Source organism: Phasianus colchicus, chromosome 10 (assembly GCF_987193195.1).
Source record: "Phasianus colchicus chromosome 10, bPhaCol1.hap1.1, whole genome shotgun sequence".
Lineage (NCBI taxonomy): Eukaryota > Metazoa > Chordata > Aves > Galliformes > Phasianidae > Phasianus > Phasianus colchicus.
Genome location: NC_143445.1, coordinates 5154555 through 5182519, shown reverse-complemented (window position 1 = coordinate 5182519; position 27965 = coordinate 5154555). Strand labels below are relative to the sequence as shown.

The window sequence follows — 27965 nt, the reverse complement described above, 5'->3', positions numbered from 1 at the left end:
ATCCTAAAGCGGAACATTTGAACAATAACCCAGCAAGCACTAAAGCACACTGCTTCCTGGAAAGACAGCACGGAAACCCTGGGAGCTCGTCTGAAGGCAGGGACAGCAGCAAATCACAACTGCACACGTACACTATGCAGCAGGGAAAAGAAGGCGGAAGGAAGCCTGGTAGGATTTGAGGTTTTTTCTCTTTTTCTTCTTGGATCACATCTCAGTGAATTACCTGCACCACAAACAACGCAGCTGTTCTCTGCTGGCTTTTACTTTGCTCTCACATTGGCAAATATTGTGGCTTGGCAGCTATTGTTGCTGCTCGGCATAGCACCGGCCTCTCAGAGCAACACTGATCCACAATGGTAAGGGAAAAACATCCTACAGGAAGGAAAAGAATTAGCATGAAAAGGAAAAGCAGTGGCGGGAAGAAGTAGCTGCGCTCAGAATAAATGCACTGCCTGCTGCTGGGGGTGGGGGTAGGAAGGGTTACACCACAGCCAAAATCTCACACACACAAGTTGAGACCTGGCTATAGTTTTCAGTTTTATCTCTGTACCAGCAGCACAGGGCATGTTGGCTGGGGTAGGAAGAAAGGCAGGCCATGCAGCTGTCAGCAAATAGACCCTTGTAGCACACACTGACACAAGAACCAATGCAACCCTAACAGGTGTGTCTGTCTTTGAAATCTAAGGTTTCTTAATCAGAGCCAAGGGGAGAGGCGGGGCACAAAGCTGCCTACAGAGACCTGGAAACAGCAGGTCAAACAGGCTGATGCTCTAGGAAGCACTCTCAGCCAGGATTAACACATCAAGCTTTAACGAGGATTTAGAGGAAGACTAGCGTTGAAACTGAGGGTTTTGCACCCTGGGTTCCCTAATCCCCCACTTTGTTCTGCCAAAGCAAATATACAAAGGATCCAGCAGGAAACTTCCCAGTGCTGCTGCTTTCACTGCGTCAGCTCCTGCTGCTGCTGGGTGGGACACACTGGACCATTGCAGCACAATGCCTCAGCTCTCCACCTCTCCCAGCTCAGATCTGTGCTGCTTTAACTTGAAAACAAAGGAAAATCCTTAACAACAAAAGCCAAAATGCGACTTCCAGTTTCCTGCTGCTGCTCCCCAGAAAGATTTCCCTGTTCAAAAACAGATCTCATCTATTTCCCAGCTCAGGGAATGAGGAATCAAGCAGCAGCAGCAGGCATCCCATTTTGCAGCCCTCAGGAGCACGGGATGAAGATGCAGAGCAGCATCCTACACCAACTGACTCATCTCTCTTGCTGCCTGCATCCCTGTCACAGCAAAGCAGCACGAGGCTGACTGACGCAGGCACCTCTGGGAACTTTCTTAGCTACCACTCCCAAAGTTCTTGCAAATAACATGCAGAGACAAGCATTTCTGACAAGGATGCTTAAAGGAGCAGCGCCTTCACAACAGACACCAGAGCAGCACAGGTCCCTTCCTGATGAGTTACTGGGCCCTTGGTTCAACTAAAGCAACTATAGAGCTTTTGCTGGTGTTAGCAGCATTAGCTTCACCCTTTGTGGCAGCTTGCAGCAAGATGCTCATGAGTCCAACCACTTGCAGCTGTACCAGAGTAACAGCTACTGAAATTCATAAGCAGGGAGTTTTTGCCATTCCAACTCAAACATTTTTATTTCTGCACTGTTACCTTCCCTGTCCTCACGGAGGACAGAGTGCAGGAGGGAAATAAACTTCGGCAGACAAACTGTTGGTTACACTCAGGAGTTAGGAAGAACAAAGAGTATGAGGAGTCACTCCCACTATTTTTCCCAAAATTTCATGCTGAAAGTCCAAGGAGTCTCTGCTAAGCTGCTGCAACTTTGAATTTAAAACTGAGCATTGACTTTTGGGATAAAAGACTTACTTTGTAGGTAGGAGAGCGCACAGGAGATTTCAGAAACTTCCTTCCCCTGCTTTCCCAGCCACATATGGGCCTAACACGTTCAGCAAAGGCCCTCCTGCCAGCCCACCCCCAACAGCACCTGCACACCTCCTCAAGAAGCACTCACTCCGAAGCAATACCACACTCAGGACTCAGAGGGGAAGGGGAAGAAGATCTGGGATTTAAATCAAACTAAAAAAAAAAAACCAAAAACAACTCAGAGATCAACATGAAGGACAAAAGAGGAGAAGCTATGAAAATATGCTGAGATGGTCGAGAAAAGTCACATCAAAATATATTTAAAAACCAGGAATTCCAATCTGTGTGGAATTTTAAACTCCTTTTCCCACCTTTCTGTCTGCACAAGGAATTTTTGTTGTTCCAGGACATGAAACATGATAAGCAGCACCCATTGTGTCCTGAAAGAGTAGTCTTCCCCCCTCCCCCAACTCATCTGAACTATTCCACCATTTACAAAAAAAAAAATTATATATACCTTAATCACCCCACCCTCCCTGTTTTCCATTCTACAGTGGGCAGGAGGAAGAACTGCAAACAGAGCTGACTTTTGATTAAAGTCCTTTTTCACCCCCAACAACATCAATATCCCTGCAATCCGTTGTACACCTTCTGCACAGATCCTTGTTTCAACAGCTGTTTGAGACCTGCAAGAGAAACAAAAGCATTACCATACAACACAAACAGAAGGAGGACTCTGCTGGTGCTGTTTATTACATTTACAGATCAAAAAAAACCAGTCCCTATGGCACTAGTCTCAAGCTTGAGCACACATTTCTGAATAATAGAAAAACACTGACACCACAAGTATCATTTCAACAGTAACAAAGAAAACCTCCCCCAAATTCAGAGGCACAGCAGCTTTACTCCTGCTTCTTCAGCATTCCCACCAGCAGAAATAAGACCAAACAGAACCAAACAATAAGCCAATTCCTCCAGGGGGAAAAAGGGAGAAAATCTCTTTCACTACAAACTGAAAGACCAGCACACCACCTCGAGATCCTCACAGCTCTGCAGATGGTTAAAGCTGACTCCCAGAGCTGCTTTGTTATTGAAGTTGAGAACACATTTGTCATCTTAAATACAACTGCATCAAAAAACAGCTTTATGAGCATTTCCAGAGTTGAATTCCAGTAGCTTAGCTCATCTTCTCAGCTCTCTTTAAAGCCCTACAAAAGTCCTCTAGCACTGAGTTTGGGAAAGCTACGTTTAGTTCCTCCTGAACTTGTCAGCTACAGAAACTCACATGAATAACTACAGAAGAAAGGTTTTCACACTTGTAAGTAGTGCCTGGGAATACTACTGACTGCTAGAAGTAGTCCCTAGAGAGTAAGCTTGTTTCTCTTACTTGCATCTACAAAACTTGATAGCACCTTACTGAAAGCCTGCATTTGCAAGTTTGAAAGCCACTGTGTTACAAAGGGTTCTGAAGGAGCATCACTAGTTGGATTCAGCCTTTATTAAAGTGCCATCCTCCCCACTCCTAAAAAGCCATTCATAAAACATTTTAAAGAAATGATGACCTGATGTCCTGTCAGCACTCAAGTTTTACCAGAGCCGGATAAGAGAACAGGAAGGTGAGTCAGCACTGTAACCACAATAGCTAATCTATTGGGCTTAGCATGGCCAGAGGAACACTAGCAGGTCTTTACTGCTACTTAAGGGTCAAGTTTGCACAGAGGAAGCAGGTTGCCAAGAATGTATGCCATGCACTTTTTCCAGAGGTAAAATCAGAGAGAACTCCCTCTTCAACATCAGCCAGGACTCTCAGCCCTCATCATGGGACAGCCCTGCTTTGATCAGCACCAGAAAGGATCATGCTGTGCAGGGGCTGGCAGGATCTGAGATTGTGAGGTTAAACTCCCCACATCATGGGTAACTTCCAAATTAAGAGAACAGCAAAAAAAACCCAGCAACAATAGAGCCCTACTAAGTTGCTTTAAACCCAACTAAATTCTGCTAGCAGGTATCCCCAAAACAGTATCAGCTTCACAATAACAAGTCCTGGCGGCTGGCTTGCAGCTCAACATGACAGAAGACAGGATTTGTCCTGCCTCAGATCAACCTGCTGGATTGAGGCCAGAGTCCTGGTGAAAAGTCCTGGGCTGGATGCTGACATTTGTAGAACAGATCAGATTAGGCTGCCTAGAAAAATACCTCAGTGGTTATCAGCTTTAAGCAAAGCACGTATGCAGGGAGAAGCACAACCAGTTATTAAAATCAACTGACTTACTCATATGGAATAAAACCCCTAACATTCACAGAAACTAGCGTAAGAGATGATGTGTCTCCCTGCAACCTTTGCCCTGCTTGTCTACTCTTATACAGTTCTCACTACAGGAACTACTGTGCCTTTAGCCCCATCAGAATACTGGAAAACAGTCCTGGAAAGAATTGGAAGTAGGAGGCTCACAGACACTTCCTGGCTGATGTGTCAGTAGATGTGTCTTTTGGCAATGTAGCCTTTCAAAAGGAAGGACATAACTGAAGAAAGGTGAGCTCCAGTAACCCCAAAAAACATGGCATATCTACCACTTTTGTACCTTGTTTCCTGCTGGCTGGCTCTTAAGCAGCTGCATGCTGGCCTGAAGGATAACCTCATTAGCTCACAGGAAATTTTAGCATTTATCCCCAGTGTTGGGGGCTTGGTTTTCACAACCAGGAATTCTGGTATTTGGTTCTAATGTGCTCTCAGACATTTACTGGAGCCAGCTTAAAGTCCCTCATGACATCACTAGCTGGTGACAGGTCACAATACAACTTGGGCACTTGACTGCCTGCTCCTGCTTGCTGAGCACTGAGGCTAGAACACGGAGAAAAAACAAATCCCAGCAGCGACGGATTACAGACATGAGAGAAGGTCACTACTGATCAACAAGCAATAAATTCCTTGATACCCAGAGAAGCACCTACTGTTTCTCTGACTCTAGAGCATCAGGGTTGTGTTCTCAGTGTCTTCCAACTGTACCAGGAGCCATCCATATGGCTATGAGATAAGAAATTAGGAACAGTGCCAACAATAAGAGAAAGGGATGTTTTGAATGCCAAAGCCTGCAGTCTTCCTCTGAGTGTATGCACTGAACTGCTGCCATACAACATGAACAGACCCATTCCCTCATAAAACTCCTTAAATCCCTACATGTTTGGAGATATTTTAGCACACAAGAATGCGTCTGACTGCTTACCCAGTCACCTTTCCCTAGGAAGGATGGGATTGCTTCAGCAGAATATAAAAACACCCGAAGGCCCTGTGCTTGAACATGCTCATGTCTGTACCACCACCTCCTGGGCATGCTAGCTGGAAGTTCTGACAATCACACAGGATTCTGTCATTGCTTCTAGCCCACAACCTTTTCTCAAACTGCTAAGAGCAGCAGACTGAAAAATCGCAGTTTCATTTGAGAGGTGCTGCTGCCATAAGCAGCTTTGAGAAGAGAATCACAGTGTGGAAGGAAAAGGCCTTGAACTGATACAGACACAGACATTCCAGCCTGGACAGCTGTAGAAAGGCTGCAGGAGGATAAGCTGCAGATGACTGGTCACCCTGGAGCTGTATCTCCAATTAGTAGCTCACACAGCAATGTCAACACAGCAGGAAATGCTAAGAAAAGACCACACAGGGCTTGGCTGTCCTCTACACACTTGAGGAGTGTAGAAAAACTACATGGTTGCTTCCCTCTAGCAGGACAGCTGCCAGAATCAACTAAAACAGCACATTCAGGGTGATTGTACCTTCTTCTGACCAGCAGAAAGGAGTTGGGAAGCAGGGTTTTCTGCAGGAGAGCTGCACTGGTATGTGCAGGAACTTCTTTGCCCCACAACATAGGATGGACCTCCTTGACACCTACTCTGATGCCTTGAGCAGAGCAGCAGAACCCACTGCAAAAGCTGACAAAGCAGAGATCAATCTCCAGCTAGGAGCATAGTATTTAGCCTCCTGTCAGTGTTGGGAGTTCTACACATTTCTCTCAAGAGCCTCCATTTTGGCACGATGCTGATCTCTACTACCAAACAGGTGTATGTGTCTTCACTGCACACTTCTCTCCTACACATGCACAAAGCACTTATGGTAGAGGGAGATGTAGGGATGCACAAACCCTACCCAGTGCTGTACAACACTGCTCACCCTTGACTGTAGAAGAATTTTCACAGATCTTGACTCCTAGAAAGTAGGAAACAGCTTGTGATCTTATTCCAGGAAAGGCCAACCAGATGGGGGCTAAGCTCAGTAAGTCCCTCAGTTCAGACAGATGGCCAGCTACAAAACACAGCACTGCTAGTTGTGTCAAATGCAACATCCCAGTAGTGGCATATCCCAACCTAATCCTGTTCCCTACAAATGCAGCAGCCAAGCTTGCAGGCTTCAAAAGAAAACGGAAATTATTCACAGGGCACTTGGCCAACCATCTTATGCTGTTAAAGGAGTAAACGGTAATGAAAGTCTTTCCTGAACACTACAGGCCAGTGGTGCAGTTACATCAACTTCTTACCAGCTTCTGTGAGATATCTGTGCAGCCCCAAACCATAACACAGCTTTAAAACACCCACCTTCTCGCTGTTCACTTGTCAACTGCTCTTTGGGGAACTCCACATCAAATGTTATTATTAGTGAGCCTTTGATATTATTGTTATCAAAATTTGGAAGACCTTCTCCTTTCTTCCACAGTTTGGCCCCAGGTTTAGTAATTTTATCCCGAGCAACATGAACCTAGAGACAAAAGAAATTTGAGAACATTGCTTTTGTTCTGTGCATGCATCCCAGTCCCTCGAATGTCCTCTGCAGCCCACTGGAAAGCTTCAAATGATATTGATTCCTTGCCAAGCCAATGATATTCAAGGGAACCAGGCAGCATTACTGCCAGGATACTGAAGACAACACATGCAGTAGCTACCCTGATGGGCTGGAACCTTGACCCTCACCATGCACTCTTTGTGCCAGGCCTGTTTTAACTCTGGATAAATTGGTCTGGAGGCTTCTAACAAAGGCAGTCACAGAAGGCCAGCAGTTAAATTTTATTTACATAGAGAAGGAAAGCAAATCTTTTCCTCACCTTGTGCCCATCCAAGTGGGTTATATCCATTTCAAAGCCTGTAAGTGCCTCGACCAGCGAGATTGTCACGTTTGTATACAAGTCATCTCCTCTTCTTTCAAAGACTGGGTGCCTGCAGAAATAAAGAGATTGTAATTTTCCTCCTTTTCCCATGGAAAAGGAGATCCTTCAGCTTCCTCCCATCCATTTGTGAAAAGAGTTGGGAGAAATCAGAGAGGAAGTCAAGAATGAATGAAATTTAGCTTTGTTTTCCTGTGTGCAAAGAGTGCTACTAATAGCCTTTCTATTTCTAGAGCAGTGAGTGGTAAGGAGTGTCAAGTTGTGACTCACTCAGTTTTTCTTACCAGTACTTTCTTACAATAGGGAGATAGTATGTTTATGGAAAAAGGAGATCTCTCATGTGATTCAGGCAGGAGCTAACCTATGCCAGAATTCAAGGGAAACAGAAGTGGAATATCCTTTCATCGTCTAACAGCAGTGAATTCTTGAGCATCCTCAGGGTTGAGCATCCTGAACTGCCTTGAATACTTGAGCCTTGGCTGTACCAGCACTGAAGGATAAAGCTAGACACAAGCCAAGCAACACTAGCCAGAAAACTGTTTGCAAGCTTGCTTGATAGTAACCAGAAAGAGTGGTCTAACAAGGCCAGGCACTTACTTGAGAACTTTTATTCGGAAACGCAAATCACCTGGCTCCCCATCCACGTGGGGTTCCCCTGTGGAGGAAGAAGAGCTGTTTATCCAGTCAGAAACAGATAAAGAAGCCAAGCAGCATATTAAACACAATAGAGATTTGCAGCTCATGTGTCACAGGGAGAAAAAACAACTACTTGATTCTCACGTGACTAAAACTCTGCTTACATGTATTTCTTCTACTAAACAGTTTAGGATTTTCGGTGTTACCTAAAATTCACCCCTCTCTGCTGTTCTGAAGACATGCCCACACAGCAATGATAACCAACCATTATTTTTTAAAGGACGTAATCTCCTTCTACAGGAGGGATTCTTTCACATACTGAAGTCTGAAGCAGATGTTCTTTTTCAAGTTATCATCTGAAACACAAGATTTAGGGCTTTTTCTTTTTTCTTTTTTTAGTGTATTTTATAGCAAGAAAGGGAGAGGATCTCAAGAGTGTTATCCAGACTTGCAAAGACTATGCTACTGGATTTGAGCAGCACACTCTGGAAAAAAAAAAAAAACTTCACATAACATGTCCTGATCATTTACCTAGAGCAGAGCAAAGCCACTTTAACACTGCCATGAAGATCAGCCTTGTATTAAAGAAAAGAAGCAAGTCACGAGCTGGGCACTGCCCATATACATACCCTCACCAATGAAGGGATATTCCATACCATCCCTCACACCTGGCTCTATCTCCACTTCTAGTGTTCGTTCTTCATTCACAAGCCTGCAAAGGGGAATATGCAAGCACAGTTCTCAGCATTAGGTGGTACCACCTGCTTTGTTACTGGAGAATGAGAACACCCCCACAAATCACACATTCCTTGCTAACACCTAGAGCTGGAGGCCAAGTGCTGCCTTTCTCACTCATTTACAAATTGAGTAAGTTCCTCATCTAATAGATCTACCCATTTCTACTTTATTTATTAAAGACTGTCTCCTTGGAAATGAGAAGCCTGCGTTAAGCACTCTGAAATTCCCCAGATCTTCCCGGTTGTACAGACGCTCTTCTCCCTCTAGTGGCAGATTTTTGAATTAACAGCATATAGCACCGAAGAGCACAACTCACTTGACATTGGGACATTCATCACAAACAACTTCTTGAGTCATCTGGAAACGCCCAGGGCCCAGCTGTGTGGTCCTCATCTCCTGCCGGCAATTGCATTTCCGTTTGCCAGGTGCCTGTCTTGCCACTGGCTTGTTCCTGACAACCTGCAGCAAAGAGGAAGAAGCTGACACCGGTACACAGGCCAGCACCCCAGCTCTTGATAACTCAATTTGAATGCAATTTGTTGTTTTGTGCACGTGATCTTGAAAGAAAAAAAGACAACAAAACACACTCTGCACTGTTTTCACCTTACACCTCTTCCTAATCACACAAGAAACACCCAACCACCAGAAAATCCCTTTTGCCACTTTCTTTATCCATGTACATCTCTTTAACTAGGAATGGTAGCACTGACAACTTTTATGATAACTTCTTTGTACTACATACATACTAGCCAAAATTGAGTTCCTCATTTATCCAGACATGTGTAACACAAACTCATGCAACATGAACTCTAATACATAGTATAGCAAAGATTGTCAGCACCAGAAACACAGCTTGCTTAAAGAAAATTAAAACGCCACCATATGTTTGAGCATGTAATCCAGAGATTCATTGACATGTTTGGCCACAAAGCAGCAGTGAAAAATGCACAGCATAGTGTTGCCAAGACTGGCTGAAAATAGGAAAACTAAGCTCTATGTTTCAGTCCATGAATGGGCCTCAAATACCACCAAGAGCTAAAGGAAACAGAATTTTCTTAGCTAGGCACTGACAGTCAGTAAGTTACTATCATGAGAAGCATTGTTAAGTCAAGTTGCCAGATAGCACAGAAATAAACACATTGTTCCTTCAGTTAACAAATGGCTTCATGACATCCTCTACTATCAGATACTATGTAAAGAAGCATCTATTCCAGTTCTACTCTTTTGAAGATTCAAACCAAGCAGAGGCAAGGCCAGTCATCTGAAACTTGGTAGCACTGGAGAGACCAACAGGCCAGCAAACTTACTTCTACAAAGTTTCCTGAATACACCTCCTCCAGTGTAACCTCCAGGTCCACAATGATGTCGCTGCCCCGAGGGATGTTCCTGTCCTGTTGGCGAGGGTTACCTCCAAACATGAATCCAAAGTCCCCAAAAAAGCTGGAGAGAAGCACACCAGTTAGTTCAGGAAGGGAATTCTGACCAAAAAGACAGCCACCTAAGGCAGGAGCAATGGGTGCCTGGAAGAGATTTCTTTGCTTAAGAAAACCAAACTGTCTGTGTGGGAAGACAACACTGGTTTCCATTTGCTGCTCTTGGAGAAATGACCAACACCAGACAAACGAGAACAACATGTGGAATATCTGCATATTTCTTCATATCCTTAACTGTCACTTCGCATCACTGCCTTCTGACTAGGTGAGAGGCTTTAACACTGAATTGATGCACATCAAATACATGCACAAGGATCACAGAATTAAAGCTCTGTGGAATAACTTGAAGTGACAAAACCTCCTTACTGTGAGAAGATGTCTCCATGGGAACTCTGGTGCCCATCCTTCAACCCCTCCTCACCATACGCATCATACTGTTTCCTCTTCTCCTCATCTGAGAGCACCTGGCAAAGGGACACAAAAGAACAGGGTGTTCACCCACAGGGCACCTGGATGCTTACACGAAACTCAAAGAGAAGCTTTGCCAGAGCTCTTAGCTGGGGGACAAGTAGCAGTGCTTTATAGTACAAAAGCATTGGCTAGAACTTGCCTGCTGTGCTGGGAAGTTAAACATTTATTGGTTAAATTCATAAAAGTTAGAATTAATTTATTAAAACAACGGATGTAACACAGAGGATATAAAAAATATTGAGTTTACTCTGACTGAGTTGAGAGAGACTCAGAAGGGAATAATAACTCAAAATCATTTCTTACAAAACAGGAACTGCTCCTCCACAAAAATAAAAAAGCACATAACACATAACAGGGCCCTGGTTTCTCTGTTCTTGAAGCGTGTGGAACACATTTATCTGACAAATACTTCATAACTATTAGCTATGATAGCAAGTTTACCTCCCAAGCTGAACCTGCTGAGTACAATAATTCCACACCAACTTCAACACTGACACAGTTCCTAAGGGCAGCAAAATTCAGGAGCAGTCTCAGTACTGAGGCAGAGAAACACATCCCACTAGACAGCACACAAGATTGTAAAGCTTTAGTTTTAATTCCTAGGTATTATCTTTGCTTTTGTTCACCACTTCACAGATTTCCAGTCAGATTTTGCCTTCCTTCCCTTTCCTGGCCTGTTGGTTATTTTTTGGAAGGCTCAAGATGCTACATTAGCTTTCAGAAAGGAGTGGAAAGAGCTGGAGAAGCTGGCTTAATGATGAAAGCCAGCCTCAAATTATAGGTAATGATAAATGGCAGCAGCAAGAAAGGTAGAAGAAAAACAAAACGGTGACTTTAACTACTAGCTTCACCTTCCCAGGACTAAATGTAAGAGCTCAGTTCTCCCTTTGTCACCTGGGATATGCAATACAACACCCATTTGAGAAAAGTGGGATAAGTTCCACAATCCATTAGTAGACTACTAACAATATTAGTTATTGTTAGTACAATAGAAGAAAGGAATAAAGGAATAAACAAGAAAGAAAGGAATAAAGAGTACAGAATATTTGCTTTTCCATTCACTTTGCTTCCTTAGCAGGCTTCTGGAAGTTTAAGAACACAGCACTCCAAATACTGTAAAGAGAGTTCTTGTTTATGTTAGGTTGCTTCAGAAGCAATGCAATTCAGCAGATAAACTGAAAACCAAAGATGAATTCCAGCCCTGGAAGATAAAAATTACCCTGAGACTAACAGCTGCTATATGAAGGAGCTTCTGAAACTGAAACATCTATGCTGCTTGCACCACACAGCTGAGGGGTTAAAATCAGGCTATTTAAGTGAAGGACACTGAGTAGTTTAATTAACCTGCTTTCCCCACACTTCCCTCTCCTTCCCCCCCCCCCCCAAAGACTTCTCTCTAGGCAGTCAGCAAGACTAATCTTGAGCAGCAGCATGGAGCCTGATGCTTTATGGTAAAAACAACACTAGTTTAGGGGAGAGTGTGTTGCATTTGTTTTGTCTGTGCTAGCAACACAACTCCACATCTTATGCTGAACAAGTTGGGCTCTGTATTTTGGTAGCACTTCGGTAAAGGAAAGGAAAGTAGACTGTCAAAAGAATTTTTGCTGCCTGTACTACTATGTCTTCTACTGCTTTGTGATTTTACAGCTGTTTCTTCAGCAGTATTTTTCTGTAGGAAAGACCCTTTCAACTGCTACTGTGGCTAAGACATAAACTGGGACTCTGGACACACAGAGAAATGCTCCTCATGAATTAAGCACTGTCAAGTGTGACAAAACCCCAGCTCACATAAACTACTCCAAGCCCACAGCTTTGAAGCATGCAGAATGCATCAGCCTTCAAATCAGAGATGGTAAATTCTAGAACTCCCACCAAAGAATTCTTTACACTCATCAACTTTGCTGTGAGAGCTAAGCCAACTTTTCAAATAATAGAAGTTGGAACTAAAAAGAGTTCTAGCTATAACACACAAGAAAATGTGTTTTTTCTTCTGAGCAAGGAGGAATACATTCAAGCTGCTTCTCACCTCATTTCCTCATTCATTTTATATTTACAAATCAGAAGAAGGAAGCAGCATCAGGGACAGCAGCAGGAGCCCTACTACAGCCACAGGTTCAGCCACAGCATCAGCCTGGGCAGGAAGTTACCCCCTTTCCTCCTGAAGATAACACTGGGATCCAGATTGTCCTGTGGCCTGACTCCTCAAAGCCAGCACAAACCTCCTACCTAAAGTGCCAGCCCGGGCAGGGTCCCGGTGGAGCTGCTCCCATGCATTTCTGTTGGGTCAAAACTCTCTTCCTCGGGAGCCTTCCTCTGCTCCATGGGGAGAGAAGGAAGAAAGCAGCAGCAACAGAAGGGGCCAGGCTCTTTTCATTGGTGTGCAGTGACAGGACAAGGGGCATCGAGCAAAGACTGGAACACAGGAAGTTCCATACAATCACAAGGAATAATCCCTTTACTGTTGAGGGTGACAGAGCACTGGAACAAGCTGCTCAGATTGGTTGTGGGGTCTCTCTCCTTCTCTGGAGATGTACAAAATCCACCTGGATGCTTTCCTATGCAACCAACTGTAAAGAACCTGCTTTAGCAGGTGTGTTGGACTACATGGCATCCAGAGGTCCCTTCTAACCCCTTTGGTTCTGAGATGGGAAGCAAAAGGACAGAGAACATGAAAGAAACACAGCCCACCACGCAAAGCAGAGGAAAAAACAGACTTTGACTTAAGCGTTGGGTAATAAAATAGTTGATGTGTGATTTACGTAGCATGTGATAGGAGTATAGAGATAGATATAACAGAATTCACAGAATGGCCTGGGTTGAAAGAGATCTCAAGGATCATGAATCTCCAACCCCCCTGCCACATGCAGGGCCACCAACCTCCACATTTAATACCAGACCAGGCTGCCCAGTTCCCCATCCAATCTGGCCTCGAACACCTCCAGGGATGGGGCATCCACAACCTCTCTGGGCAACCTGATCCAGCACCTCATTTCTTACGCATACGGGACTCCAGCAATGATTTTTCACCCCTTACCACATTTATTAGAAGGCAAGCCAACAGCCTTTCATTTCCTACCAGCCAAAACTTACATCACGCTCTACACATACACAAAAACAGGTTCCTGTGTCATCAACACAGCTGATGCATGCCCATTTCACACTCAAAGAGCTATTAATAAGATCAAACAGCTCAGGCTCCATGCTCCCCCAGCTAGGTGAACTGCTGCCCTTTATTGCCCTCAAACAAGCGGATATCCCAGGTCAGCCTGGCAGCCTCTCTTTGCTTTGTTAACCAGGTGCCATGCCTGAAATTCAATACAGATTTAACAGGTGAGGAGGGATGACAGCAGTGCCCTATAGAGAATCATTTCTGTTTGCTAGAACTCATCCCAGCCGTTCTGTACCTCAGCATTGCCCTTATAACCACATGCTGGGTGCCTCCCAGACAGACCCAGCCTCACTCACAGCACTGTACCACAGTGCCCTCCCGCTGCCCTCACTGCCACCCCCAGCCCTCCTCCCCCACCTCATAGGCGGCTCCCAGGTCCTGGAACTTCTCCTGGGCCCGCGGGTCGTCGGGGTTCCTGTCTGGATGCAGCTGCAGCGCCAGTTTGCGGTACGCCTTCTTGATGTCCTTCACGGAGGCGCCGCGGGACACCCCTAGGATCTTATAGAAATCCCTCCTGTGGGGGGAGAGAGAGAGAGCGGGAAGGCCCCGTCAGCGGGCCAGGCGCCGGGGAGCCGCGGGCCTACGGGATGAAGAGAGGGAACGAGGGAAGGGCAGCCCCCTGGGGAGCACTCACCCGGCGGCGGCCTCCCCGCAGAGGCAGAGCAGGAGGAGGCAGACGCGGCCGAGCCAGCCGGGGGCCATGGCCGGGCCGAGAGGAGGCCGCCGCCCGCACCCCGTCCCTCACACACGAAGCCGGCGCCCGGCCGCGGCCGCCAGCCAATGAGAGAGCGACCCAACCGTAGCCGCCGGCCATTGGGGAGCGGCCCAGCCCCGCGCGGCTCGAGCTGACAGCCAATCGCCCGCGCACACTTCACCACCGCCTCGCGGCCGCGGCCCAATCGCATCGCAGAGAGTCGGAAGGAGAGGACGCCGACCAATCGCGAGGCGTGCCGCTTCTTCCCGCCTCCGCGCCGGCTCCGGTAGCCAATGGCGAGCGGCTCCCGAGGGTGGGCGGGAAGCGTCCTGTCGTTGGTTCGCGCGGCCGTCATGGCGGCGGCCGTGTCGCTGTGGCCGCGGACGGAGCCGATGCTGCTGGGCGCGCTGCCCGTGCCGCCGCCCGCTCGCTTGGGCCCCCACTACCTGCGCAAGATGGCGGCGTACGCGCGGGCGCGGGCGGCCGAGGGCTGTTACCCGCGGCTGAGCTGGCCGCGCTGGCGGCACATCGCCTGCGGCAAGCTGCAGCTGGGCCGCGGCCTGGCCTGGCTCTACTTCGAACGCTTCCACGACCTCCTCCCGCCGCCCGATCCGCCCCGCCGCCTGCAGCGCGCCGAGGCCGAGGCGGCGTGTGGCAGCGCCGAGGAGCTGGAGCGGGAGCGCGGCAAGGCAGGGCGCGGGGCCGGGGCGGGCGCGGGGCGGCCGGCGACACCTAACGGCCTCTCCCCTCTCGGCAGCTCTCCGTGGACACGCTGCGCTTCCTGCTCTTCCTCTACCTGCAGCAGCTGAACAAGGCCTCCCTGCGGACGTCTCTCATCGGCGAGGAGTGGCCCAGCCCCAGGGCCAGGGCTGCCGGGCTGCCGGGCAGGGCCGCGGGGCACAGCAAGGTAATGGAGCTGTGGGGAGGGGAGGCTGCCCTGCTGGGCCTTCCTGGGCAGAGCCGCCCTTTATAGCAGATTTGATGCGTTCCCTGTAACTGTTGCTAATAAAACTTCAGTGGTTATTTCTATATAGCCGTGTGTAGCCTGGAGAAGGAGAGGCCTCGTTGAGAGAGAGGCTCAGGGAGAGGCCTCGTTGCTTTTTGTAACTCACAGAAAGGAGAGCATAGCAACTTTAGGTTTAGTCTCACAGGTAACAGCGATAGATGAGAGCTGATGGCCTCAAGTTTCACAAGGTAGGGTTAGATGTGGATATTTCTTCTCAGGAAGAGCAGTGAGGCACTGCACAGCTGCACAGGGAGGTGGGGTTCACCGTGCCTGGAGGTGCTCAGAGCTGTGGAGATGTGGCACTGAGGGATGTGGACATGGTGGGGTGGGCTTGGTTGTTGTGAAGCTTCTCTCTTAGTCTTTGTGGTTTTCCTTTTAAGAAGCCACAGCCTTTGCACTTCCTTATGGCCAAACAGGAAGCTTTTCCTGCACTGGAAACTGCTGCCTTATGCTTTGTTGTAGAATAAGGGGATTCCAAGGTGCTCCCTAGCAAAGCTACACAAAGTCCTATTTCAGAGGGGCTGGAATACATCTGGCCACCTATGGATCAAGAGCATGAAATTGTGAATGTCTCGTGTAAAGCATTCTGAAAGAAGCGAAGTAAGGTGGATGTATTGGGTGCAGGTTGTGGGAAGGTCTGTATTTGTCAGTGAAATTGACAGCATTGTCATAAATGCATTGTCCACATGCCTCAGCAGATTTCTGTTGGGGCTGTGCTGTTATGAGCTGCACAGGCCTGGGAATGGAACAAGCTGAAACCATTAAAAATGGGCTGGGTGATCTTATACTAAAAGATTTAAAAAACAAAGAGAAAAATAAGAGAAACTGATAAATGGTGGTGGGTCAAGTAGCACTGGAGCATCCAATGGAATTGAAAAGTTGATGTTTTCTTCCAGCTGTGCTTCAGGTGCAACTATTGCATGTAATTCTGAACAGGAACAAGAGCTGTTCCTGTGTTCCAAAGGATCTTTATCACAGTGCTGCTGTAGGTGTGTTATTCCTGCACCCAGCATAGTGAAGACAATGTGTAATCATAACTGAGTATTACTTCTGCACCTTGGTGGCCAGCAAAGCTTGTCTTTATTGGTGCCAGCTACAGCTCCAATCTCCCACTTTTCTTCAAGTGGAGCCCTTTAAAATTTGAACTAATGCTTCTTTCAGAGGCTGGTTGGTTTATTGGTCTGCTTGCTTGTGAAGGAATGACCCTCTGCTTTTTTTATTACCTCTGGCTCCACATCAGAAGCACTCAATCACAGCTGAAGGTCTGGAGCAGATGCAGCGATCTTTCCAACAGACACATAGCAAGACCTTGGCTGTCAGTTACTGATTTGTTTCCTCCCTTCAACACTAGCAGCAGCTAGCTGAATTTGTGCGGGAAGGATTGTAGAAGAATCTGCTTCTGCTTTCTAAAATGAAATATTTGATACTTGGAGTTAGAATGACACCATGTTTCTTTTTTTGGTGTGCTTGATAGTGAATCCAGCTTCCTTTCTATGTGTGGAAAGAGTAGAGCAGCAGGACCGAGTTTTACTTGCTTTCATTCTCTTACAATTATAAGCAAAAATGCGTTGTACAGAGTTGGTGGAGCTTGTCAGCTATGTGACAATTCACCTTGTTCTTATTTTTCTGCCCCTAAGAACTGGAATGACCAGGACCACCTTGCCTTTGTGCTCACACACCTCTCAGAGATGCTGGAGCTGCTGCTGGAGCCAGAACAGCTCGGTGCCTCCTCGCACGCCACCCACAACAGCGTGGTATCCTACGAAGCTGTCTGTGCCCTCAGCTTCCTCATTGAAGGGACTGTGAACAACTCGAGGACCATCCATCCTCTGCATGAGCTTGCCCTCTGGCAGCCCTGCCATGGGCAGAACGGCTACTCTAAGATCTCCAAAACCTTCTCCTTCCCCAAACTAGAGACTTGGCTGCGCTCCTGCCTGATAATAAATCCTTTTGGAATGACTGCCTGCCTACGATCTGGGAAGAAGCTTGCGTGGGCACAGCAAGGTATCTGCAGGTTTTACCTTAGAAACAAATTTCCAGTCTCGCTTCTTCTTGGTGACCAGGCATCTGACAGTGGCACTGTGACTGCCTGTTTCCTCCTGCTGTTAGTAAATATGGGGATCCCAAAGTGATAGCTTTGGGATGAGTCTGGGAGAGTAGAGGGTGTGCTGTGTGATGCCTGTGTGTAGTTTCTGGGCCTCGGGTTAATTTGTGAGCAAACATGAATGACTTTGCTTTCAAAGGCCCCTCTGAGTGAGATCATTTATCGCTACCATCATTGGTCACTGTTTAGATACAGCCAGACATGGAAAAGAGATAATGTGATGTGTCTGTGGCAAAGCTGAGAACTGATCAAGGTTCTCATGCCTTGAATCACAGCTCTTCACCTGCAAGGGCATTGCAGAAGAGCAGAGGCACCCTACCCCTTAAAAGGATGGATAGTAGGACTTGTGTGTGGTGACACAGTGTCACTGTACTGCTGAAGTTTGGGGCTAATTATTTCCTTGAGGGATTGCTGAGTGATGTGGACAGTGAACCATCATGTCTATTTCTCTCTGGGAGACGTGTATGTCCTTTTTTTTTCTTTTTTTCTTTTTTTCTTTTTTATTTCTTTTTCAATATGAATGTATTGATTAACTTTATTTTGCAGTTGAAGGAACAACCAGGAGAGCAAAGATTGCCTGTAACACTCGTGTGGTGCCTGAGGTGTCCCCTATGGTGATAATGAGCCAGGTTTACAAACAGACACTGGCCAAGAGCTCGGACACCTTGGTGGGTGCTCATGTCAGAATTCATCGCTGCAATGAGTCCTTCATTTATCTCCTCTCTCCTCTTTGGTGAGGTTTTGTTCTCTTGAGGCACAGCCAAATGTCTTTTCAGCATTTGTTCAAGTGCTAAGCTCTTGTTAAGCTCTGGTTGCAATCTTCCTTGCTCACTGTATCTTTTTTGTTTTGCAGCTCTGTGACCATTGAGAAGTGCCAGAATAGCACGTTTGTGCTCGGCCCTGTGGAGGCATCTGTTCATGTCCACAGCTGTGACAATATCAAAGTCATCACCGTTTGCCATTGCTTGTCTCTTTCCTCCACGACTGGCTGTACTTTTCACATTCTGACTCCTACCCAGCCTCTTATCCTTGCGGGAAACCAAGCAATCAGCTTTGCCCCTTTCCACACCCATTACCCCATGTTGGAGGACCACATGGCTCAGGTGGGGCTGGCCACTGTGCCCAACTACTGGGACAGCCCCATGCTGTTGTGCAAGGAGGACAGTGATGCCAGTGTCTTCCGCCTCCTGCCACCCGTGGACTTCTACACCTTTGTGATTCCTTTTGAGATGGAAGGAGACACCACAGAGACACCAGGGGGGCTTCCCCATGCCTATCAGAAGGCACTGAATCAGCGAGAGCAGAAGGTACAGATCTGGCAGAAAATGGTGAAGGAGGCGTGCCTGACCAAGTGAGTGCTGTATCCTGAAAGCCATCTGAACTGTGCTGAAGCTCAGCACAGCTGTACATCATTCAGTGTGGTTCAGAAAAATGCTTTAGTACTGGGTTGGTTTGTGTGGGCTACATCTTGCCACTTCTAAAGCATTAATAGTTGGCAATCTTGAGATCCTGATCTTTGGCATTATAGTGAGGGAATCATGTTTTCAACTGTAAATCTGAAAAAATGCTTTGTTGTGACTGCATTTTCCTAACCTGCAAAGCTAAGGAAAACATGCCTAGATGCTGCTGAGGGCCAAGGTGAGATGTCCTGGTGGCATGAGTTTATGGCTTCCCTCATGCTGGGTATTGTCTCCTTGCTGTCTCTGTTCTGCTTCCAGTGCTGCATGCTGACATGGGTGAGATCTGGGCCCGTACCCTGAACAACAGCTCCACCAATTGTTGGCCTGCAGCTGATTGGTGATCATTCTTAACCCCAACCTTTACAGTGAAGTTTTAAATTACTGTCCCACCTGTTGTTGAGGTGAGCTAAGCATGTGCATGTGGACTGTTAGAATATATCACCTCATGGACAGTAGCTTTTAAAGTTCCCTTTAAAATCCTCTGCCCAGCTTTTACTGTACTAGCTGGGCCACTCCTGGCTGGTCTCATGTGTTGATATGCATCTTTTTGCTCTCTCAACACCTGTTGCTGAGCTCTGAAAGAGTCCACCTTGTTTTCTTTGTCAGCATGCTTTGTTGAGCAGTCAGGTGTAAAAATCTGTCAGCTTCAGTTTTGCTGCTGTATCTTTTGTGAACCATTTTGATGCAGCAATCTGAGGATCTTCCTTTGCAAATACAGAATGGAGATAGAAACCCAGATACTTGGTTTTAAAGTATTGAAGAGTGAAAACAACTTTTGATCTTTCAAAAAGCCATATTTGAGCTCTCCACATTTTCTTTCTGTTCTGTGTGCTCAGTCCATGAGTTACAGTGGACATGTAACTGGGTGCAGAGAAGCAGTGATCTTAGAGAAGTTTAGTTTGTGGGATGCACACAACATGAAAACTTGTTGAGTCAAACAGTCAGCACTTCCCATCACGCTAAGCTGCAGAGCTGTAGTCCATTTGGTTGTTTTCAGAGCAGCTCCCTGAGCTTTCTCTGCCCCTTTCTGAACACCAACTGCCTTTGTGCCAAGAGCAGAGGAACCTGCCATTTGAAAGAGCTCCAGAGTAGGAAGGAGAAAGTATCCTTAATGAGGATTTTGCTGCAAGCAGAGGATGGCTGAGCAGTAGTGATCCAGTAGTGGTGACTCCACTACAGAGATGTAAAAACCTTCAAACCTCTCAGCCTTGCATTTTGAAGAGCAGCAGAAAGTTTTAACTTCAGCTTCTGTGCTGGAGTCATCCACTGTGTCTGTCAGTCTCATCTACAGTGCTCCTTCTACTTCAGCCATTGGAATATGCAATAGAAGCCAAGGCTGCTGCTTCTCACCCTGTTTTTATGAACGTGTTTTACCTACCAAAATCTAACAATTAAAGAAATATTAGGTGGTATAGATGATGCAGCCTCTGCAGCAGAGGGTGTGACAGCATGGTACTGGAATGGCTTATTTCATGGGAAAAACATGCCAGAATTAGAACCTTCCTGGAAAGAAGCTGGGCAGCTGGCAGTATAAGGTCTTTCTAGCTGTCTCTTTGCCCACAGGGCACAGAGAGACAACCCAGAGCAGGCAGATTGTCAGACTTGTAGAAAGAAGAAAAGCTGCTGGTGTTTGAACAGGGAGGTGAAAGAGTAAGAAGAAGCTGTCTGAAGGAGGAAAGTGGGGGGAAAAAAAGAATGTAAATCCTGTCAGGCTAAAGGTAAAAGCCCCATAAGACAGGACCAGAAAGAGAGCTTGAAGAACAACTTGTAAAAGCGTAAAATCCTGCTTGCTCATTTTCTGAGCACATCAGAGAGAAAGCCTTTAAGGATCTGTAGCAGATGGAGGTATATAATAAGCACTTGGAGAAGATAAACTCTAAGAGAAGAAAGAAGTGACTGCCTTTGTGTTCATATTCACTGGGGAGGAATTTAGGTTAGTTTCCAGCTTAGAAACCTGCTTTCTGGGGGATCTGTCAGTGAACGTTTCCAATGGAAGTGACAGTGCAAAGAAGAGTCTTTAACTTGAAAAAAGGGTATAGCAGGCCCCTCTGAAGCTGAGTGACACAGAAATGTATGGGGATGGTTTGCTGCTTTTTCCCAGTACATGATAGGAGCATCAAAACAAATTAGGAATGGGGTCAAAACAAAACCATGCAATCTCCACAGGATATTGGAAACATTTGTGTTTTATGTAGGTTCAGAAATGAATTGTGTAAGCTCATAGGGGAAAAAAAAAAAAAAGAATATCTGTCAGGAGCTATTCAAGAATAGAAATTCAGGAGCTGAGCTGATCTCAGATGGCTGGGATGCTACTCTGGAGGAATACTGCCATGAGCCTGTGTTGCTCTTGGACATGTGACTGCTGATAGAGCGCCTGAGCTAAGTGATGCATCCTGTTGTTGCTGCTCTTAGCAAAAACAGAACAGTTGTTTCCCTCAAAGGAAATTATTTGAGGAGCGCTGTTTATATACGTATTGTTTTCCTGATCTCCATCCTCTCTTCAAATGCTGTCAGAACAAAATTTTATGTCTTCGGTGCTTGAGCACTCGCTGCTGATCTGTGCTCTGAGAGTAAAGCAGAGGAGGCCTTATGGAGCAGAGTGGCTGCTAGTGAAGTGGGGAAGCTTGCATGCCTGAGTTCTGTCTTTGGTGTTAATTTTAGTCGTATTCACTTGGTAGAAGCTTACTTTTCTGGGCACGGTTCTTGAATCAAGCCCAGCTCTTAGCTTGGATTTGTAGAGGCTTGTTTTGGAAGTGAAGTTCATAAGCACAGAAAAGTGTTACTTCCGCATGCTTCTTTTCTGATCATCTTTTTGTTGCAGGGATCAAAGGAAGCAGTTCCAGATGCTGGTGGAAAGCAAGTTCTATGAATGGCTGATCCAGACAGGGAACCGTCAGCAGCTGGATAGCCTCGTCCCTCCTGCTGTGGGCTCCAAGCAGGCTGCAGGATAGCATCATGTTCCTCTGCACCAAAAGGAAAGGAAGGGTGAGTAGAAGGCATCTCTTTTGATTCTTCTGTTCCTAGAGGAATTGTCCCATACTGGTGTGCACAGCCTAGGTAGAGGTGGAAGAGGCTGGGAGCTGTTCAGTGGAGATTCTCCCAAGAGTCTTGTGTTTGGTTTTATTTGTTTTGCAGTCAGAACCTCTTTTTAGTTGAGTCTGTTATGTGTGTACTCAGCACCTCCTTTGTTCTCTGCAGGTGGTTTGTTGGGAACACCTTTGTGTGTCTGTAGAGGCAGATAGGCATGTTCTGTGTGACTTGAAGTAAAAACTTGAGCAGACATCTTTTGAAAGATGTGTAATAATATCTGTGCTTACCTGTCTCACTTTTTGCTTAAGAGAATTGGGTGAGACTTCACATAACTGTTACTCTGCAGTCTCTTTCTCTTCCCAAGCAGAAGTGGTTTAGGAGCTGGAGGCAAGCTCTCATTATTCTCTTCTACTGCATGTTTCAAACCCTAAGAAATGTTTTTATTTCCTTTTATTTTTCCCATTTTTCTTTGTCTTTAATAAGTGTTGGGCATAAAATCTGCACCTCTGCTTTGTTGTAGAGTTGTGGGAACAGACAGCGTTGTCCTGAAAACATTTCCCATAAAGACTTTGCGGCTGTTCTGACTGCACACGCTCGATGTGGATCTGATGCCCAGCCTGTGTGTGGATTTGGACATCTCTCTGGTTTAGGATTTGGACATCTCTCTGGTTTAGGATTTGGACATCTCTCTGGTTTAGGATTTGTAATAGCTGCTGCTTTCCCAGGAATGTACTGTAACTGTTCTGTTGGTAAATGAGAAGGAAGGTGCGTGCTGCTGGAGGATGATGAGGAAGTACATGTGCCCCTTGCTGCAAGGAGGCTGGTGTCATGGTTACCATCTGTGGTGTGTGTGTGTGTGTCCAGCAAAGGAGCCTTTCCTGATGTACAGCTGGATGCAGGGCCTTAGCTGTCACATGTGTCTTTATTGTACAGGCCAGCTGCACTGTTTTTATAAATGTGAAAAACAAATGTTTGATCGTTTATGAATGAAATGCTATAGATTTTTTTAATATGAAGATAGCACTTAAGCAACGTGATTTGGGCGGAATTACCTTTCTTGTATATTTGGCTTGTTTGACAGATGTCAATAAAACTCAAGGTAAGCCTGACACAAGCTCTAGGGAATGAGTTTTACCTATACAATTATTGTTAGGGGAACACACCATCTTCACTGCTTCAATGAACTGTGTACTGGTCAGCTGAGAGAAAAGCACTGATTTCTTAATAGCAGTGGAGCTGAAGTCTTTGCAGGCTGTCTTAGTGCAACATTTTGACACAAACACAATCTCCTACATTTATTATTTCTTAGTGGACTATCAGCTTGAATGACTCCCACTCTCATTTTGTGTTGATAGACTCTCTCTTGGGGAGGTGTGCTCATAGCTGAGCACCTGAGTGAGCTAGGCAGAGTAGGCAGAGGCACTGATCGCATGGATGACTGAGTGCAGCAGCTGTGTGATTTGTTAGGAGTTATCCACACTGAGGGTGGATGGAGGCAATGGAATTCAGTGCCCTGGGGCTCATGGCTGTCGTGCTGCTAGAATTTTTCAGAAGGTCTCTCTAGATTCCTAGGGAGACAGTCCATTTGAATCAGGAAGAGGAGTTAGGATTGGGTACTGATGTGGGGTCTGGTGAATGCGTGCTCATCGTTACCAGCTGAAGATTCGGCATCTTCAGAAGTTGTGCCTTAGGAAAGCATTTGTAAAGCTGAGCTTTTCAGTATCTGAGGGTGAGTCTTCCTCCAGACCTTCTCTGTCCTCTGTCATCTTGGCTGCTCAGTGTCACTTGAGGACCAGACCTTGTTTTCTGTCGACACCTGAGCTCTGGGTCAGTTCTTAATGAAAGCAAAATTATATTCATCTGCAGCTTTCATTCTTTGGGAGTGATGGCAGTTCTAGTTCCGCCTCTGTTTTCAGTACTATGTAAAGCTGTAAGATTGAATTCTAAGGCATTAGGCAATACAAGAGGAGTTTTTCATATTTAGTCAGAGTGCAGTGGAGCTTGGAGATGTCCTGCTGAACCTGCTGGATTGCCTTTTAGAAGGAACTCAGTTCTGGTTGGTGTCTCCACTGCTTGCTAGCACTGAGAGCTGTGAGCAGCAGTGCTAGATGAATCAGGACACCTAAAATGGGAAGAGGATGAGGTACTGCTCTGCCTCTGTCACTGACAGTTACATGTGAGTGTAACTTCCTACAAGGTGCAGCAAAGCTGCAGCAGTGTGGGACAGCAGAGAAATAAGGTCTGTGTGTTTCAGGCACGGCTGTGCCAGCTTCATGCCCCTTTGTCTCACTAAGCTTTTGGGATGCTGCAGTGAATAGCTGCAGAGGTGTTTGTTATAACGCAGTGGCTTGGGGAGAGGTGTGGATGGACAGAAGCCAGCATTCCTCTCCCTCCCTGCTTAGTGGATCAGATGAGGGCAGAAGAAACGATTCCTTGCTTGAATTGCAAGCAGTGGGGTAAGATTTTTTTGAGTGGAATTTATCACCGGTAAATTTTGTCAGCTCAGCTGAGGATATGCTATAAAAATACACCGTCTCTGCTGCGCAGATGTTTCCATTGTGGGCTTTTGAAGTAGATCCTTTAAGCAGAATTGTTCCTTGCAACCCTGTGCTCTACCCTGTGCATTTGTCCACTCTTTCCTGGCTGCACCCTTCATTATTTGGGAATGTTCTTCAATAAGTACTTGAGTTTCTTCTTTACAGATGGGGATAGGCCTCTTTAGAGCTGACTGGGGACAATTCTTGTTTGACATACTTAAAAGGAGGAGAGCAGCCAAAATAGCCCCCTACACCCCGTCTTCCAGGACTTGGCAGAGGGCTGTGTGTTTTGAGTGCGTTTGGCAGAGTTTTGGTGTTCTGACTCAGCAGATGATAACAAAAGGAGGACGGCGAAGCGTTCCTTTATTCCATAATCCTGTTTGCTTTTCTAGAAACTGGCTATAGCCTCAGAATCACTGACTCAATTTTTGGATCCTATTCTCATGACAAAGCGACTGTCTGGTTTCAAACAAGCCCATTATAAAAAGGGTGCCTCGGTCCTGCCTGTTTTATAACAGGTCCTGACTTGCCTCCAGCACTGGGAAGTTTGGCTGGAACGGAAAATGTCCAGGACTGGACCAAAGGTAAGCTTGTTTGCAGCCTATACACAATATATACACGAGCCTGTTTCATTATGTGCAGCAAAACATCTGGGATGAGTTAAGTCAGTGAATGAGCGCAAATCTCATCTTTTCTCTGTGCCACGCTCATGTGGCATATTGCAGAGAGGGAAAGAAAAGGCAAAGCAGACAATGAAACGGTATTTCCCACAACCTGAGCAAGTGATCTGCCCTAGAGAGGGGTCACTGCCCCTATGCTGCTTTATTAGAACACAGTGGGTACTGCTAAGTATTGCTTACAGTTGCTGCTCATGGGTTTCCTTCTAACACAGCTGCTGTTGGGAAGAAATGTGATAACTGCTGTTAGGTGGCCGATGCAATATGAGTTTAGCAGTCACGTAAGGAAGATCTGCTGGGGCAAATCTGTTATCTGCCAGGTAAGCCCCAAAGAAAAGTTTGGACAGTGAGCAGTTAAGGGGATATCACTGTGAGCAGAGCAACTCAATGGCTTTACTGACGGGAGGCGATCTGCATCGGAGTAATGTGTGACTGAAATGAACTGACGGATCTGGAATTGAAATCTGCAGTTTGCCTGTCATTGCCCTGTGGGTGGAAACCATCTGCCTCCTCTGTGCCTGTAGCATCACAGGGAAGCTGAGAAGCGCTGAGTCTGAGGGACTGGAGTGAACTGAGGGTGTGTGAAGGGCAACACAGGTGGGCAGGAGCCGTCTCCTTTAGTCTCTCTGTATGTGCTCTAGGGAGAAAGCAGCAAACTACACCTCTAGTTGTTCTCTGCTTAGTGACTATAACATCCTACCAGATTTCTGTGGCTTTAAAAATGCAGGGAGAATATCCCCCAAGGAACAGAGTAGTGTTGAATTGAAAGTCACTTGTGCTCCTCAGGGTGGGAAGGGGACATCAGATGAGCTCTCTGTTACAAAACAGAAGGCCACTTTGACCAACTTAATAGGCAAATCAGATTGCTGTGATAGGGCACATGAACCCTCAGATGCCTGGTTAGGCTGGTAGGGCACACTGACTGACCAGCAATAACTGTGGCTAAGTTATTTTTTACAGAAAGTGAATGTATAAAAAAAAATAGTGAGGTTGTTCCAGATTTGAGTCTAGTTCCAAGGCTGAGATGGCAGCCTTGGACTGTATTTTTCACAGCGATATTAAATCAATACAAGAGGCCAACATGCTGTAGGTGAAGTACAGCTGGCTGGGATCAAGAGGTGATTGTGTATCTTAATGCCTATGGAATAACCAAGGAATCAGCTGGTTGATGTTTGCTATGACTAGGAAAGCTATGACCAGGGGATACTGAGACTGCTGGTGTTTCTCCTTTGCCTTAGCACTAGCTAAGTCTCCTTTGGGGACAGAGGGTGAAGAAGTCAGGCTGGTGTGCATGGAAAAATGGATTACAGTCCTGTGTGTTAGATGTTTAAATCACTGGGACAGGGAAAATTCTGTCCAGAGTAGCTGTGGGAATTGGCTGAGGCAATTTCCAGTGTTGCCAAACAACCCAGGCAGCATGCACCGGGCTGATGCCCTTCTAAGGAAGCTTGAAAAAGGCAAATGCTGCCTGAGTCTACACGGTGTCAAATCAACTGACTTGCACATCAGTTGTCCTTTCCCTGGAACAGTTGAGTTTGGAAATTCATTTTTTTGCCTTTTTTCTCCTATTTCTCTCCATGTTGGAGGCAGCAGGGGTTACAGATGGGCTCAGATTATGGCTGTGTGCTTTGTAGCTATGCCCTTCCAGTGGCAACACCAATGCTGCTCCTAGAGGGATGAGGAACCCCCTGCTTCCCTCCCCTGCTGGTCTTTCAGGTCACCTTCTACGAAGACAAGAATTTCCTGGGTCGTCGTTACGAGTGCGACGCCGACTGCCCTGATTTCCACACCTACCTGAACCGCTGCAACTCCATCCGGGTGGAGGGAGGCACCTGGGTGGCCTACGAGAGGCCCAACTATTCGGGGAACATGTATGTGTTGAGGCGGGGGGAATATCCTGACTACCACCACTGGATGGGCCTCAATGACCGCCTTGGATCCTGCAAAGCTGTCCACATTGTAAGTGTGATGTTGCCCTAGGGGTATCTCAGTTCACCAACCTGCCACTTCAGCTTGGTTCACTGTCATTGAATGGCTTGTATTGGAAGGAATCTCAAAGACCATCCACTTTCAGACCCCCATCACATGTGGGGATTCCTCCCATGAGATTAAGTTGCCCAAAGCCCCCCCCCCGTCCTGGCTAGGAGCACCTCTAGGGATGGTGCTTGCTAGTAGTCCCCATCTTCCTGAGGTATCTAAGAAGAGGAAAGCAATAGGTGGGTGGCACCAAGTTCCACAGCTGGGATAATGACTTCGGGGGGGAGGGGGGGGGGAGGGAAGCAGGCTCCAACTTGACAGAGTGGGAGCATGGTGTTAGAGCTGAGTGCTACTGCCCTGGTGTCAATACCAGCAGCATAGCTGATGCCTGGTGGGCACAGTGTTGATGGGTCAATAATTGGAGTAGATGATCTTAATGGTCTTTTCCAACCGTAATGATTCTATGATCTGTGCATCACTGACATGGGTAGCACTACCATGATTTGCCATTGAATGGAGCAGGTCTTAAAGCTGCAAGAGGCTTTTGCTTTTGTCTGTTGTGGGTTTGAGGTGTATGTAAACCCTTTAGCCTAGGGATAGTTGTCAGCCACTTCAGAGCTCTGAACTGCTACAAGGGATGGAGCAGGAGCACGTGGGAGGTGTAAGAGCAGCACAGCATTCTCTGCCAGCATGAAAAGCAGAAGTGATGCTGCATGTCCACTGTGCTTGGCTTCCCCTCCCATAGATGGGGAGGTGGCATGGGGACTGGCTGATCGTAGATGTTGGTTCAGAGCCCCTGGAGCAGTGACACACAGAGCTGTGAGACCCTGCAGAGTTTGGCTGGGGCTGGTAGTGAGAAAAGGCGGAGGGGAGGCGGGGGGAGTCCGTGTCCAGACAGCCACAGATTAAAACCACCACGGTGCCTTCAGGCAACACAGCGCTTGAAATCACAGTGGAAAATACCCGTGCTGCGTCCGCCTGTAATACAACCCAGCTGGGGTCAGCAGC

General features: G+C 46.6%; 3 protein-coding genes across 4 annotated transcripts in view; 2 read left to right on the top strand and 1 right to left on the bottom strand.

Moving 5' to 3' along the window:
- Positions 1 to 1618: 1618 nt before the first annotated feature.
- On the bottom strand, positions 1619 to 14263 carry DNAJB11 (DnaJ heat shock protein family (Hsp40) member B11). Its single transcript, XM_031596556.2, has 10 exons — positions 14107 to 14263; positions 13830 to 13986; positions 10199 to 10296; positions 9707 to 9839; positions 8716 to 8858; positions 8291 to 8373; positions 7623 to 7680; positions 6966 to 7077; positions 6463 to 6622; positions 1619 to 2561 (listed from the first exon to the last, which is right to left on the bottom strand). Exons 1-10 carry the CDS (start codon positions 14172 to 14174, stop codon positions 2497 to 2499), a joined length of 1077 nt encoding a protein of 358 aa, XP_031452416.2. The 5' UTR covers positions 14175 to 14263; the 3' UTR covers positions 1619 to 2496.
- Positions 14264 to 14347: 84 nt separating this feature from the next.
- TBCCD1 (TBCC domain containing 1) lies at positions 14348 to 22880 on the top strand. Of its 2 annotated transcripts, none has more exons than XR_016469549.1 (7): positions 14348 to 14855; positions 14924 to 15073; positions 16810 to 17176; positions 17823 to 18009; positions 18130 to 18627; positions 18995 to 19137; positions 21558 to 21691. XR_016469549.1 is itself a non-coding variant. In XM_031596552.2 (7 exons), the coding sequence occupies exons 1-6, from the start codon at positions 14460 to 14462 to the stop codon at positions 21685 to 21687; spliced, it is 1728 nt and encodes a 575-aa protein (XP_031452412.2). In that variant the 5' UTR covers positions 14356 to 14459; the 3' UTR covers positions 21688 to 21721; positions 22287 to 22880. The 2 variants fall into 2 exon arrangements, 1 of the variants encoding a protein (XP_031452412.2); XM_031596552.2 differs by lacking the exon at positions 18995 to 19137 and adding an exon at positions 22287 to 22880 and having other exon boundaries at positions 14356 to 14855; positions 21558 to 21721.
- Positions 21641 to 27965, top strand: part of CRYGS (crystallin gamma S) — a 27895-nt gene continuing 21570 nt past the window's right edge. Inside the window, exons 1-3 of the mRNA XM_031596557.2 lie at positions 21641 to 21721; positions 24822 to 24887; positions 26697 to 26939. Of these exons, the coding sequence (XP_031452417.2) occupies positions 21692 to 21721; positions 24822 to 24887; positions 26697 to 26939 (339 nt within the window). The 5' untranslated portion in view covers positions 21641 to 21691. The remainder of the gene's footprint in view (positions 21722 to 24821; positions 24888 to 26696; positions 26940 to 27965) is intronic.